General features: G+C 43.2%; 1 protein-coding gene across 1 annotated transcript in view; it reads left to right on the top strand.

Annotated features, from left to right (window-relative positions):
- The first annotated feature begins 2,671 nt into the window (after positions 1–2,671).
- The window catches only part of LOC136957476 (RNA-binding Raly-like protein), a 31,097-nt gene continuing 19,502 nt past the window's right edge, over positions 2,672–14,266 (top strand). The window contains exon 1 of the mRNA XM_067251428.1: positions 2,672–2,927. Coding sequence (XP_067107529.1) covers positions 2,672–2,927 — 256 coding nt within the window. The remainder of the gene's footprint in view (positions 2,928–14,266) is intronic.

Raw genomic sequence — 14,266 nt, 5'->3', positions numbered from 1 at the left:
AAGAGAGAGTGAGAGAGAGAGAGAGAGAGAGAGAGAGAGAGAGAGAGAGAGAGGACCGAGGCAGAGCATGGGAGAGGGAGGGAGGGAGGGAGGGAGATGAAGGGAGTAATAGAAGGGGGGAGATAAATAGAGAGAAAGAGAGTGGGAGGTGGGGGATGAGTGAGAGCAATGAAAAGAAGGGAAGCTGACAAGCTGAGCCAATTTTCTAGTGAAATGAGCTTTGCTCCAGGTAAGGAAAAGCCTCCCGAGGAAGGTTTAAGCGCACGTTGGAAGAGGAATGAGGTACTCAGGCTGCAATGTTGTGTCACAGAAACCATGTCCAACATTACAGCTGGGAATACAGTAACTGTGATTTACAGTGTTGTCATGCCTAACTCACAAAGCCATAAATAAACAACTGGGGAAAACTTTTCAAACAAATAAACAAGTGGCATTATTTGTAATTACAAGCATTAAAGGATACTTGTAAGTGATCGTCTCAGTATCAGTTGGAGGATTTCCCATTTACGATGCTATTTCTTGGAGCACAGTAGCATCTCCATACCTGAGAGAAATGTCAACTATGGACAAGGTTTTCTTTTTCTGTTTGACTGAGCCATTTGCTGCCTGACAGGCTGCCTGGCAACAGGAGGAGCAGGAGTCTGTGGCAGGAAGAAGAGAACTGTGGTGGAACACTACACAGGAAGTCAATTCTAGGAGTTCTGGATTACATCTCTATGAAGCTTTGGGCAGGCAGCGTCTTACAATGTTTCCCTTCAGAGAAACCAAACCTTTTCTACTTTCCCTGTCTTTAAAGAACAGTCATAGCCACCATTTCCACATATAGAAACGTCTGACGTCAGAGTTTCTCACTTTTTTTTCTTTTTTTATGCGAGATATAAATTGGCAACGGCCTTATCTAAACATAGCACAGTGAGCTGTGTGTTCTGGGTGTAAGCGATGGATCTTGACCTTTGCGTCATCATTCAGCAGTCTGTTACGATGGGGAAAATTATGATTCTGGCCTTCGCACAGAGAGACAATTTACTTTAGTTCTGATTTTGGTGGGAGGACATGGACTGGGGGTATATCCAGTATTTATGGAAGGGTTCAGACTGGGGCCACACCCAGACAGCAGATCCAGGACACACCTTGAAGTGTCATCTACTGCTGTGCCACTCAGCTCTATTATTAAATCTCCTCTATGAGCTGTTCTATGGAGTGCACTTAAGATTTAAAATATGTGTAAATATTCCACCTAATCATTTTGCTAGCTCGTGCCTTTTTCTAAGTTGTTTTCCCAGGGTGCCCTGCAGGACTCTTTGACTGTGTGATGGACATCTTAATGGCTGCTGTAAATAAACACCAAGGTCAAAGGGAAAGTGCTGATGACATACATTAGAGAGAGAAAACCCACAAAGAAAGATGTGAGATCCACCAGCAGCGAGCCGCGGCGAAGAGGAGGCGAGCTCAGCTGACCATTAGCCACTGGTTATTTATCTTATGGGAGAGGCCATTTAACACTTCCTGTCTGATTTGCGGGCGTTCTTCATGCCCTGCCCACCAACATCAATATGGGTGTCAGGAGTTAGGGCCCTAAATTACATTTTGATGGTCATCATCAAGCTAAACCTTTTCCTGTGTGTGTATGTTTGCGTAGAAGCACTTTGCCTGAAGTTACATTGACCAGTCAGTTCATAGCCTTTTAATTAAGAACACATTTTCCTCCTGGTCAGAGGGCCCACTAACACCATGTCGTCATCATTCTGCGGTTCTTCAGAAAGACTCTTCCCAGACAGGTTTTTAGGAACTAATAGATACAGTGTGAGGAGTGAAACATATTTGTATCTTTTCATGAATGGCGTGCTGAGCAGCTAGAATGACTGCAGTCTCGGGTGAAATGGACGCCTGACAGAGACTCTCCTCTCTAAATCACATGGCTGCTCTCTATTTCCTGGATGAGTGAACACTTTCCTCCCCGGTTCAGGTACAGAACAACCCACTTTTAGAGGGAAACTTCTTTGAGTTTGGACCCAGCCTGCAAATATTTGCACTAATCACTGTACAAACAAATTGTATAACACTTGCGTAACAGGCAGTACATTTTCAGTGTCTGTTGAAAGAAGCTCTGAAACCTTGAACTGATAAGAGCTGTGTGTGTATTTATGTGTGTGTTTGGACGTCTTTGTGTGTGTATTTGTGTGTTTGCACGTACGCTTGTGAGTGTGTGTAAAGTCAGGTATTGTATCTGAAAAGTCTCTGTGTTTCCGTGGAAACTAAATTTAAGTAAACCACATTTACTTAGAAATACTGTACTGCAGATCCTTCATCCTTGAAATATTTGATCTTAAAGTTGAACAATAAGTGCAGTTGGGCTCCATGACAATAGTTTATTAAAGGACCCATATCTATGAAGAACAATAGTGCTAAATGTCCTCTTAACAGGCCTGTTGAAATGTAACATGCAGGTGGATTTACTTTCCGCATCTCCCATACAAATTGCAATAAAAATTGGTCTGAACCCATACCAAATAGGCCTACTTTGTGTTACAATTCAACAAAACTATTCTAATCCTCACCCTGACTTCTCTTTACCGATAACTGAGGACAGGTATCTGCAGGAGGCTGGCCTGACTAAAGACTCTAAAGTCTTGTCCCTCTGTCTGTGTCCCAGGAGGGCAACCGGACGACAATGACTGGTAAGACTCAGACCAGCAACGTGACCAACAAGAATGACCCGCGCTCCCTCAACTCCCGAGTCTTCATCGGCAATCTCAACACAGCCATTGTCAAGAAGACCGACATAGAAGTCATCTTCGCCAAGTACGGCAAGATAGTGGGTTGCTCCGTTCACAAGGGTTACGCTTTCGTCCAGTACGTGAGCGAGAGGAACGCCCGCGCCGCTGTGGCAGGGGAGAACGCCCGTGTCATCGCCGGACAACCTCTCGGTGAGTCATCGTTTTTGTTTATTTCTCTTCTGGGCTGATCTGATTTGTGTGCTTCTTGCTGGTTTGCTGTTTATTCTCGAACTATATATACTTAAGGACAGGAAATGGTCATCCTGGTAAGAGGCAAGATGTACTGCACATATACACAAAGTATCTACACAACAGAGAATTACTTATGTAACTTACGTGTGTTTAAATGTAGCTTGCACTAAGTCGGGGAAGTGGATTGTCCCTCATGGGGGCAGGTAGTGCCTCAGGCGTCTCTCAGTCTTGTTTAGATATTCCCATGGCACTTAGTTGCTGAAGTGTCTATGTGTGTCATGCTACAGAAAAAGGCCCTAGATACTGAATCCATTAACAGAAGATTCACCATATGTGAGTGGTTTGGGAGTTTGCTAGACAGTCACTTCGTAAAGAATGTCAAAACACCATCAGGGTCTTGAAGAAAAAGTGTTTTGGCGAAAACAACTACTAATGAAGAGTTGGATTATGCATGGGAGTGTCAAGATGATTCTGGAGTAGATGTGTAATGTTGAGGCTTCCTCGGGTTCAACCTCAACATGTTTTCAATTCTGTTATCTGAAGTTCGGTTGGTGACTTTCTGACTACAATTTACAGTATGCTTTCTGGAGTTGTCCGGGCAAGGAAAAGCAGTTATGGTGTTTCTGGGATGCTAGAATATCTTTGTACTAGTTTCTGCTGCAGGAGACTTGGTGTTAAACTGCAGACGCTCTGCAGAGCTGGGTGTCATCGCTGACCTCTTGAGAATGAAGCTTTTCAAAGGGGGGTCTAAACATTATCATACTTAGCCTTATCTGCAGTATATATATATATGTTTTTTTCATAATCTGCTTTGAAAAACATAAACTTTTTAAATATCATGCAGTTATCGTGTGCAGGTTGTTGAATGTAAATACAGAATGTTGTTGCTGGGTGCTTCATGTTGGAAAAGATAAAACATTGAAAGGTTGTCAGTTTTTCAGAAAACGTTAACAAATTTAAAACGTAAGTCATCCTCACAGACAATTGTACGTGTTGTGTTGTGAAAGAGAGAAAACCAGAGAGAGGAATATATTTAAATAGCGATGGAGCGAGGATGAGAAATAGAAAGAGAGAAAGAGAGAGAGTCATCCTATAACCCCTACATAATCACCAGGCAGAAAACAGCAGGTGTTTGATGTATTCTATGAACGATGATGGACCCTCCTTCTACAGCTGACTAATACGTTTCTGCACATCTCCCTCTCTATTTTTCCTCATAATACACTTGAGTGTTTGGTTTCCTGAAAAAGCAGGGAATCGCCTAATGGAATCCAATCAAGATTGCCGACTTTACCACCATGCACACATGAGTCTCAATTACTCCAAACCATTAACGAAAGGTTTGAGCAATTTATACTTTTGGGGGTTTTCCATGTGGTTCATCAATATCCTGCAACATCTCTCAGAGACAAAAAAAAATATATATACATTTCTTATAAACTCTATATTTGCTGTTTTCCAAGGGATGAAAACAATGTCCGACTACTTACTATTAGAACCATCTCAATATGTTTTATTTATTTATAAAACTCTGACTGGAGTGGTTTACTCAGACAAACTCCCTCTTTTGTCTCTGTTGAGAATGTCCTTTCTGAAACACCAGTCTATGACTTCAGGTACTGTACAGTGCAGTTTGGTTGCATACTGTCTACTAATGGTAGGTGTATACTACAGTATATGAGTGCAGATGAGCGTGGTTATGCAGTACAGACACTCTCCTTGCCTCGGCGTGTTTGATTTCATGTGCATGGATGACAGTGCCTGTGGATTTTCATCAAAGCAAAGGTCATTTAATCTCAGCTTGGTTAGGAGGCAATTCTGCAATCATGATTGCTCAATCTACAAATCCTGGGGCTGAATAATAGTCGAAAATGCATCCTTGATTGGCAATTAATGACACCCTCTCGTGCGTCCTGCCGGACTGACATGCTTTATTAAGATGATTCTGGATTGCGGTGCGTTGTTACGTGTGCTGTGATACGCCTGCTCTCCGGCAGGACCGTGGCACTGCAGAAGCACTGAACTCCTGTTCCCTGAACTCATTACTATGGACCGTGATCGCCTCCTACTTGTTTACTTTGGGATGAAGACTCCAGTGCTGCATGCCGTTGTTGATTGCCTAAAAGGTTCAAGCAGCTTTGAACCCCATGACATAGTCCGCTATTGAGATACATGAAGGAAGTTCATATTAAACTGCATAGTGAGTTGTACACACAATTCCTTACTGTATGTTTTCTATTGAGGCCATTGTGTGTGTCTTTGGAATGAGAATATGTTGCATCACTAGATTCAATTGCGGTCAAATCAGCTGGCCCTTGCTCTCGTGTGGCTCAGCAGAAGCGTTGTTTCCGTGTGTGTGTGTGTGTGTGTCTGCATGTGTGTGTGTGTCTGCGTGTGTGTGTGTCTGTGTTTGCATATGTGTGTGTGTGTCTGCGTGTGTGTGTGTGTGGGGGGGAAGACACGGTCGACACACAAGAACAGGAACGGACAATGGAACACACTCACAACTGGATCCTTTTCCTCCAAACAGAGATTGAAAAATTCCTGCTCCATTGCCCTATCAAATATACATAAGGGGGATTATAAGATCATATTTAAGATTCTGTCCTAAGTTTTGGCACAGCTCATGCATCCATAAATGTGTTTAGCACTGAGGATCAGTGGCATCACATGCTCCTCAGGACCTGCAGTTTGAAATAGAGAACATTAAGCTCACAGGAGACGATAGGCAAAATGTGATTACACTGTATCTTTGGACTGTAAATATTGTACACATGAACTGTGGTTTCACACAGTCAAACAATATGTGTTTTTAAAGAGCTTTTTTGTACGTTTCAGATTTTGAAGGTCTAATAGAGGTCAGTGCCTACTCGAATGCAGGCGTGGAAATCGTAATCTTGGTTTGGAAGTTTGGAAGTATTGAAAAGTCAGTTTCAGAAGAATACGTCTTTGTCTGTTGCCAAGGTTGAGGTGGCCTTTTTTGAAAAGTTGCAGTTCTCGTACTCAATCAACCTGTCCTCCACAGGAACTCACTTTGTGTGTCCCAGTGTGTGCCTTGTGACCTAGCAAGAATTACTCCCTCTAGAATCAATTATTTAGTGGATAATTCAAAATCGTATTCACCTTTACAGCCGTGTCATCGCACAAAATACTGTACATCGCCTGTTTCTGCATCAATTGCCAAGTTTTAAACATTTCTATTTGTCGATTTGCAAACTGATCAACAAGGTGCTCACTGCTCCAGTCCCGGTCTCCACCCTCTGTGTTCCAGTGGCTCCACCTGGCGTGAGGGCTGATGACATGTCTGTTTCGTTCTGTGGTAGTTTGACGTCTTTCTCTCATGCCGTTAAACGGTTTTCCCCTCCTCCGGCTCTTAAACAACTTGCAAAGTGTTCCACTGTTACTCGTGACGACAGTTGGCATTTGTGCCAGTACAGTAGGACACATCATTTGAATGGACAGCTCACCTCAACCCACTCTCCACCAGGAGCTGTCAGGGTGTCAGACGCCCCTCCCAGCATGCACTCTGCCTGTGCTGTCAAGAAGCAGTGTCCATATCCATGTGCTCAGCGAGAGCTACTCTTGGAAATGTGGTCTAGATGTTGGACGTCCTATTCTTGGTAGCTCAAAGCCCAGCCTGAAAGCGTGTATGAAACAAGCTGGTTATGATGTCTTCTGAGCACAAAGGCCTGGAAGTTTGCAAAAAAAGCTCACTAAACCAATCGCACTCCAAGGGAAACAACAACGAAACTACTTTAAGAAACCACATTTGACTCGATGCTTTTGGAATCCCCTGTGTTTCAGGAAGTCTCTGTAGTTAAGGTTGGTAGGTGAATATCCAGCAGCTTGGTGGACTGGTGTTTGTTCTGCCTGTGCCTTGGTTCAGCTCACTGTCTGGTGTTTGTGTGTGTGCGTGTGTGCCCGGGGGCGGTAGATAGTCATCAGGGTTTAGATGAAGACTGCTACAGAGGGCAATGATATGGTAACATATTACACTGTTAGAGAGGCCACCAGGTACCTGGAACTTCAGCTCTAGCACCAGGCTGGGGAAATAACCAGAGGAGAGGAAAAGAGAGAGAGAGAGAGAGAGAGAGAGAGAGAGAGAGAGAGAGAGAGAGAGAGAGAGAGAGAGAGAGAGAGAGAGAGAGATAGGGAAACAGAGTGACAAACAAAGAGACAGAGGGCTCTAAAATCTCCAGAGATTCACAGATTTGAGGCATGTTTTCTAATCCCCCTTCTTAGACTTGTGGGATGTGAGTCTCTATACCACCTGGAATCATGCAGGTCTGTCTTTTGCGTTCTACTATTAATGACCATGCTGGAGGATAATGTGTGATGGATCACCAGTCATAGTGTCTCCAAATGGCATTGGCAAAGAGGTAGACACAAAAAATAACAAAGTGATTTAGATGCAAAATCCATCCTAAGCGGATTACAGAGGCAGCAGTGCTGCGATCAATCGTCATTTCGGGCCACCATGCTGCATGGGAAGTACATGTAACATCAGGAAGAGTAATGACTGTGGAGGAGAGAGTGAGAGAAAGAGAGAGAGAGAGAGAGAGAGAGGGGGGGGGGAGAGAGAGAGAGAGAGGTGGGGGGGGAGAGAGAGGGGGGGGGGAGAGAGAGATGGCAAAGAAGGGGGCAGTAGGGAGTTACAGTAAAGTAGAATTGAGATCATGTTCCTAAGTCCCCTGCTTCTTTCTGTCTGGCTCTGTCTTTCAACCTCTCTTGCTCTCTGAATTCATCCCTCTCTTCTACAAGCTTGCATCATCCTGCTCTGGCTATCCTACCCAGCCTGGTATGCACAGACACGATCTATTGTCCAACTGTACATGTAACCAACTGGATGTATTTCAATGGTACTGTAAATGTGCTCTTTAAAGACACCTTGTTCTACGCACCTTTGTTAAAATGCATGGTGCCCCTCTGAAGGAGAAACCTTGAGGGGATTGTAGGATGTAAGTAGAAAGGCCAATTCTTCCTGATCCACTGGACAGTCTTGCCAGGGCAAAGCCCACATGGCTCCCTCTGTGTCTTTTATGCCCCAGCCTTTAGATCTGAGCCTTTGTATGTGTGTGTGTCGGTGTGTGTGTGTGTGCGCGTGTATGTGTTTGTCTGTGCGTGCATGTGGTGTGTGTGTTTGTGCGTGCACGTATATGCGTGTGCATGTGTGTGACGGTGTGTGTGTGTGGATGGGCTATTGAGAGGAAGAGGGAAGGAGACATGACATGAAAGAAGAGTTGCAATTTTCTGTTTGCTTTTCTCAGAAAAATAGGATTTTATTGGGAGTGAAGACACCTCACTGGAATGATAATACTGTCAAAATGTAATCTCTCTTTCACTCACTCACTCAATCACTCACTCACTCACTCACTCACACACACACACTCTCACTCTCTCCCTTTCTCACCCTCTCACTCTCTCTCTCTCTCTCTCTCTCTCTCTCTCTCTCTCTCTCTCTCTCTCTCTCTCTCTACACTGTCACTCGTTGTCCTTGTGGGTGATTAGAATGCACCCTGGCTGTCTGTCTGCTCTCTCATTAGTCACACTCTGAGAGGCTGAGATGGAGATGCTGAGCAGTGAGACACATATTTAGATATTCTACATCACCGTAATCATGTTGCATGTAATCACTGTACTGGATCTATCTATCCTCAAGAAAACGGGAATGTAGGCTTTCTGCGAGTATAGACACACAAAATATGGGCATGCCAATTAAACACACAGCCACACACACAGACACACACATTCCACTTGGCAGAATCCACCAAAGCGCTGTGACTGTGATTCATAGCTCAGCATTTTCCTGCCTCCTGAACTCACTTTCTAATCACAGAATTAGCTTAGCTTTCCCTGCCAATATGCATGCAGTAATCCATCTCACTTGACCCATGCTACGGCTCCTGCCATATAGTAGAGGTGTGTGTGCTTTCATGCGTGTAGGTGTGTATTTGTGTGTGTGTGCTTGGATGTAAATGTCAATTGGTGTGTGTTCTTGTATGTGTGTGCATGTGTGTGTGTGTGTGTGTGTGTGCCATTAGGTCAAGGAGGACAGGGTTGGTCACGGAACGTCCCTAAGAGTGAAGCTTGATCGAGGTGGCACAGAATCAACTAGGTTCTAGTGGTTCATGTGTACCGTACCTTTCATGTGTGTGTGTGTGTTATGATGGGGCAGCAGACAGACCAGTGGTGCGTGACCTTTAAACAGAGCATCCCCTTACATCAGAATAGACAGACCTTAATGGACCTGACATGGACCTCTGGAATGGAATAGCTGCCCTTTTTACAATACATTCCCATTGATCAGCTCACTGTGTCTGGCTCCTTACTCATGCCATAATCATCGGGTCAGAGGGGAAAGTCAGACTCTTCTACACTGCGAAGAGAAAGAGGAAGTCAGTGCTCAAAAGGTTACATATTTTGTGCTGTGTGATTCATGATTGCTAATTACACATGCAGTGCTAATTATTGTGATCCTTGGGGGTCTCTTTTGCCCACAGTTAAAGGAGTGTGACAGAAAAGTGGTTCCAGGGCAAATTAAGAATACTCCTCTAGAGCACCCTTGAAAGAAGGAATTTAAAGAATATTTTGTGCACAGTGTAAACAGCCTCTAAAGCTGGCTGCATGGCCGCTAAGCATCCGATTGCTCTCTGCAGTCTAGCCTTTCTCCAACACTGCTGCAATTTCCCTTTTTCTCTCTCTATCTCCCTCCCCCCTCTCTTTCTCTGTCTCTCTCTCTCCCCCCTCTCTAATGTCCTCCTCCCTTTCTCTCTCTATCTCCCTCCCCCCTCTCACTCTCTGTTTCTCTCTTTCCACCCTCTCTTTCTCTCTCCACCCCCCCCCCCCTTTTCTCTCTCTCGTTTTATTTCTCTGTGAGTTTACTCACTCACACACAAACAATTACAAGCTAAGCTAAAGGGGTGTGAATCATTGCACAGTCACAAGCTGGTCTAGAAAGTCTGACTCACATCTGGAGCAACATGTCAGTCCTTGGCTCCTCCGACCCCTAAAGGTCACAATAAACATGTCCCCGTAAATAACAAGCTTTAGTAAGTCCTAGGTGGCTAAGCCCCTATGGCCCCAAAGTTGATGTCCATGAATTATTTTCAGTATGTTCTTCATGAAGCCCTACACATCACTTGATGTTATCCCAGGCAGGCCAGAAACAGCAAGAAACCCTCATGCATGACAGATTCAGCATTCTGACCTTGGTGTAAACCCTCTGATTGCTTGTGTGTGTGTGTGTGTGTGATGTGTGTGTGTGTGTGTGCATGCATGCATGCGTGTGTGTGTGATGTGTGTGTGCATGCATGCATGCGTGTGTGTGTGTGTGTGGCTAAGGCACTGTTATCCAGTTCTTGGTAAATGAGAAAGGCCTTAACAAGCACCACTGTCACAACAATATGTTTTTACTAAGAAATGTTTTTTTTTCCAAAACGGTTTTGGTGTAGCAGACTAAACAGGGTAAGGAAAACAAACAGAGCCCAACTGTTCCTCAGAGAACGAGGTCGTCTTTTAAAGTGGGCCACTGCTTCCACACAAGTCCACCGGGTGGATGCAGTATACGTATAAAAAATAAAATTTTAAAAAGATAGGTTATTTAAGTCCACATGAATGCGGACTGTGTGTTCAGCAGAGTGTGCCATCTCTCCCAGGCCTACCTCTGTGACAGCATTATTAATGGGTCGTGTCTGTATTTATGGACCTCATCTTCCTGGAGGAGATGAGCTGACTTCAATTTGAGAGGAGGGGAGCGCTGGTGTCAAATGAGATTTGGGTCTGAGCTCAGATGATCGGCCCTAGTTATAACGGGAGAAGAAATTAATCAAATATCAATTATGTTCGAAATGATGGTAAATACATGGTCAGTCAGGTCTTGTGTTTGTTTAAGGAAACCTTATGAACAGGCATGATGTGACCAAGACTGGGTGCAGGTTATTGCTCAGTTCTTTGTGGTCATAGAGCGCCACGCGGTGGCAGGCCTTGGTCACTGCTACAGTGGAAGGATGAAAAATGTCTACACATTATAATGGCCACGGAGTATGCATGTTTCGACCTATTGCATCTTTATGATGTTTCAGTTTGAAAGTCTTCGATGTTAAGCCACACAGAGATTTAAGTTGTTAATACTTCATCGATTATATACTGTTCAATCTCCTTACACAGCCCTGAAGTTAATTGAATTGGTGAAATGTCTTTTTCCCACAATTTTCTCTTTAAGAGGATGATATCCTGAGAAGGTAGAACGTCTGATACTTAATCCAATTACAGGTATTGCTGAGGATTAAAGCAGTGGCTGTATTTCTAACAGGATTTGACACACATAATGCGCACTGGTATTTTCACTGTGCCTGTTAGCCATCAACTTTTTGACTTAGACTTTGCAGAAAGTGTCAGTGTTTTGTGTGGTGTGTGTGTGTGTGTGTGAGAGAGAGAGAGTGAGAGAGAAGGAGAGAGAGAGAGAGAGAGAGAGAGAGAGAGAGAGAGAGAGAGAGAGAGAGAGAGAGAGAGAGAGAGAGAGAGTTTAGCAGGCAGGTAAGGAGACAGGTGGGCTGGCAGGCAAACAACATCATGACTCATCCAGGGCATCATCAAGCGTTCAGCGGACAGACAACATGGCCCTCCACTGCACCCTGACTTGTTACCCACAGTTAATGAGGGCCTCAGAAACTGCTCCAACAGGGTCTCATAGACAATATATCTATCCTTCCACTCCCTCCCCTCTGAAACATACCCTAGTGAATTCACGGACAAAAGAACGGACAAAGCTGCCAGTCTTCATGAAGCTCCTGTTTATCCTTTGCTATCCATCATCCATGCTATGTTGATCCCAGACTATCTGTCATGACACTGACAATTGACTTTCTACCATAGTGTTGGAGAATAATAGCATTATCTTACTGAGTGATGCTTCTGGGTCTCAATTAGAAGCTGTGAAAGAATAAATGATTTGAAGTGTAAAAGCATGTATTACAAATTTAGAAAAAAATTATAAAAAGGAAATAAAAGATGAAGTAAAATAGAAAATGACAAATGATTTATATTTTTCTTTCTGGTATGTGTTGCGTGGTGTGAATGCTATTTTTCTTGGGAGACGTTCTGTCGTGTGGCAGGTTGTTCTAACCCCCGCTGGCCTGGGTGGTTTTTATTATCTGCTGGCTGGATGACTGACTGTGAGAGTGATGGCGTTTGAGTCGAGTTAGATTAGTAATCTGCTAATGCCTGCCTGCATAGCAATCAGCAACATTTAAATATTTCTTAGTAATTCTTTGCACTCTGTTGCCCCTGACTGACGTAGAAAAAGAGAATGAAATAGAAAAAAAAGATGTGAGAGAGAAATATGTAGAGGGAAAGAGAGTGAGAGGCACATGCAGGGATGGAGATAAAGAGAGAGAGAGAGAGAGAGAGAGAGAGAGAGAGAGAGAGAGAGAGAGAGACAGAGTATTAGAAAGAAAAGGAGAGAGAGACACACGTGCAAAGAGGGAGAGAGAGAAAGATATGGAGAGAGATAGAAAGGATGATCCTTAAATCACAATGACAGAACCAGCCATTGCCACTAGGGGGAGAGAAGTTCTGTACTGGATGCTGTCTGAAAGCCTGAATGCTAAAAATGGAGAAACCTTATTTTGGACACCAGCATTTTTTACCCTACAAACCAATGTGTAGCACAGGTTAATCTCAAATTATTTAACAATACCAATCAATACTTGTGGAGCTGATTTAATATATAGAAAGATGGAGATTGCAGAATTTGCGGCATTACAGTAATGCATCAAAACAAGTCATATACAAGTAACACACACATTTAAAATCGAGTATCATACTAGTTACACATAAAGCGAACAGAGAAGAGGGCAGGATGAATACACATTTCAAAATAAAGTGTCATGTGTTCATCAGCCTAGCAAACACTGTATGGTATGTTTAATGAGTATGTTTATAGCTGCTTTTATAAAAATCACAAAAACTCTTGCAAGAAATGTATGCAGACACAGGGTGCTACAATGTGACATGTTCTAGAAGGAACATCACAGTATATCAATCAAAATGTTCATCAAAGAAATAGTCACCAATCTATATTTCATTCCTTTTGCTATTCCAAATCTTTTTTGATGCATCAAATACTTTACCCTTGAACAGCTTTTGATTTTGACACAAGCCAGTCCTAGAGACCGGATTTAAATTATCAAATTTGTAGCTTGCAATATTCTTGTCTGCACACTAGATGGTGATGCAGGAAAATAATTATCCTTTGGTGGACTACAGAAATACTCGTCTCCATGTTAACCCCTTATCCTGGGAAGATGATAATAGTTAACATTTTCCTCTGTCTGTAAATGGTTTTGGATCAAATATATTCTGTTACAGTAAGATACATTAGCTACTCAGGTCAGGTGGCTGAGCGGTGAGGGAATCGGGCTAGTAATCCGAAGGTTGCCAGTTCGATTCCCGGTCAAGCCAACTGACGTTGTGTCCTTGGGCAAGGCACTTCACCCTACTTGCCTCGGGGGAATGTCCCTGTACTTACTGTAAGTCGCTTTGGATAAGAGCGTCTGCTAAATGTACTTGGTCCCTAGATTTTAGTAAACCAGTAGAAGTGAACATTCCCACTAAATTCAGGTGCCTTCAACTAAAGGAATACATACATAAGGCTATATATCTTTCGAGCTGTTACAAGCTGAAGTTTCAGAAATATTGATTGGATGGCTATTACCATAGAATGCAATTGGTTTTTGTATTCATTCCCACTGTGCAATTCATCTTTGACCGAAACATTTATTATTCTGCCCACATAGAGATGATGTAAAATAACAGAATGAATTGCCCAATATCAACACACCGCCTACTTTTTCATCCTTGTCTCCTTAGCAACACACTTCGCTTTTGCAAGTGTGCAAATCTTCAAGTGTACCCAAAAGTGGTACATGATGGAAAATGTTATTTTGGCCATTTTTTGGAGCTCATAGCCTACCCATACCTACCCCTTGCATTGAGTGTCCAAGTCGTATCAGCCTTGCAGTAGTATACTGGTGAATGGTTCAGTGGTCACTGGTGGCCTAATATCTCCAGACTCCAAACCTTTTCTTCCTCTCTTCCCATCTGAGCTCTAGATTTGTTGAAATCAACACAGTGTCTTAGACTAAACCACAATAAGCACCATTGTGTTGAGTTCACAATGGGAATTTGTATTACGATGACACTTTTAGTACTGTTTTCTCCTCTCAGTAAAATAGCAAACATAATTTATACCATCTGTAGAATATTGAATTGCCTACCTACTGTTTGTTTTGGCATCA

The sequence above is a fragment of the Osmerus mordax genome, chromosome 15 (genome assembly GCF_038355195.1).
Source record: "Osmerus mordax isolate fOsmMor3 chromosome 15, fOsmMor3.pri, whole genome shotgun sequence".
In the NCBI taxonomy this organism is placed as follows: Eukaryota; Metazoa; Chordata; class Actinopteri; order Osmeriformes; family Osmeridae; genus Osmerus; species Osmerus mordax.
The sequence above is the reverse complement of the archived record's forward strand: the minus strand, read 5'-3'. Positions and strand labels throughout refer to the sequence as shown.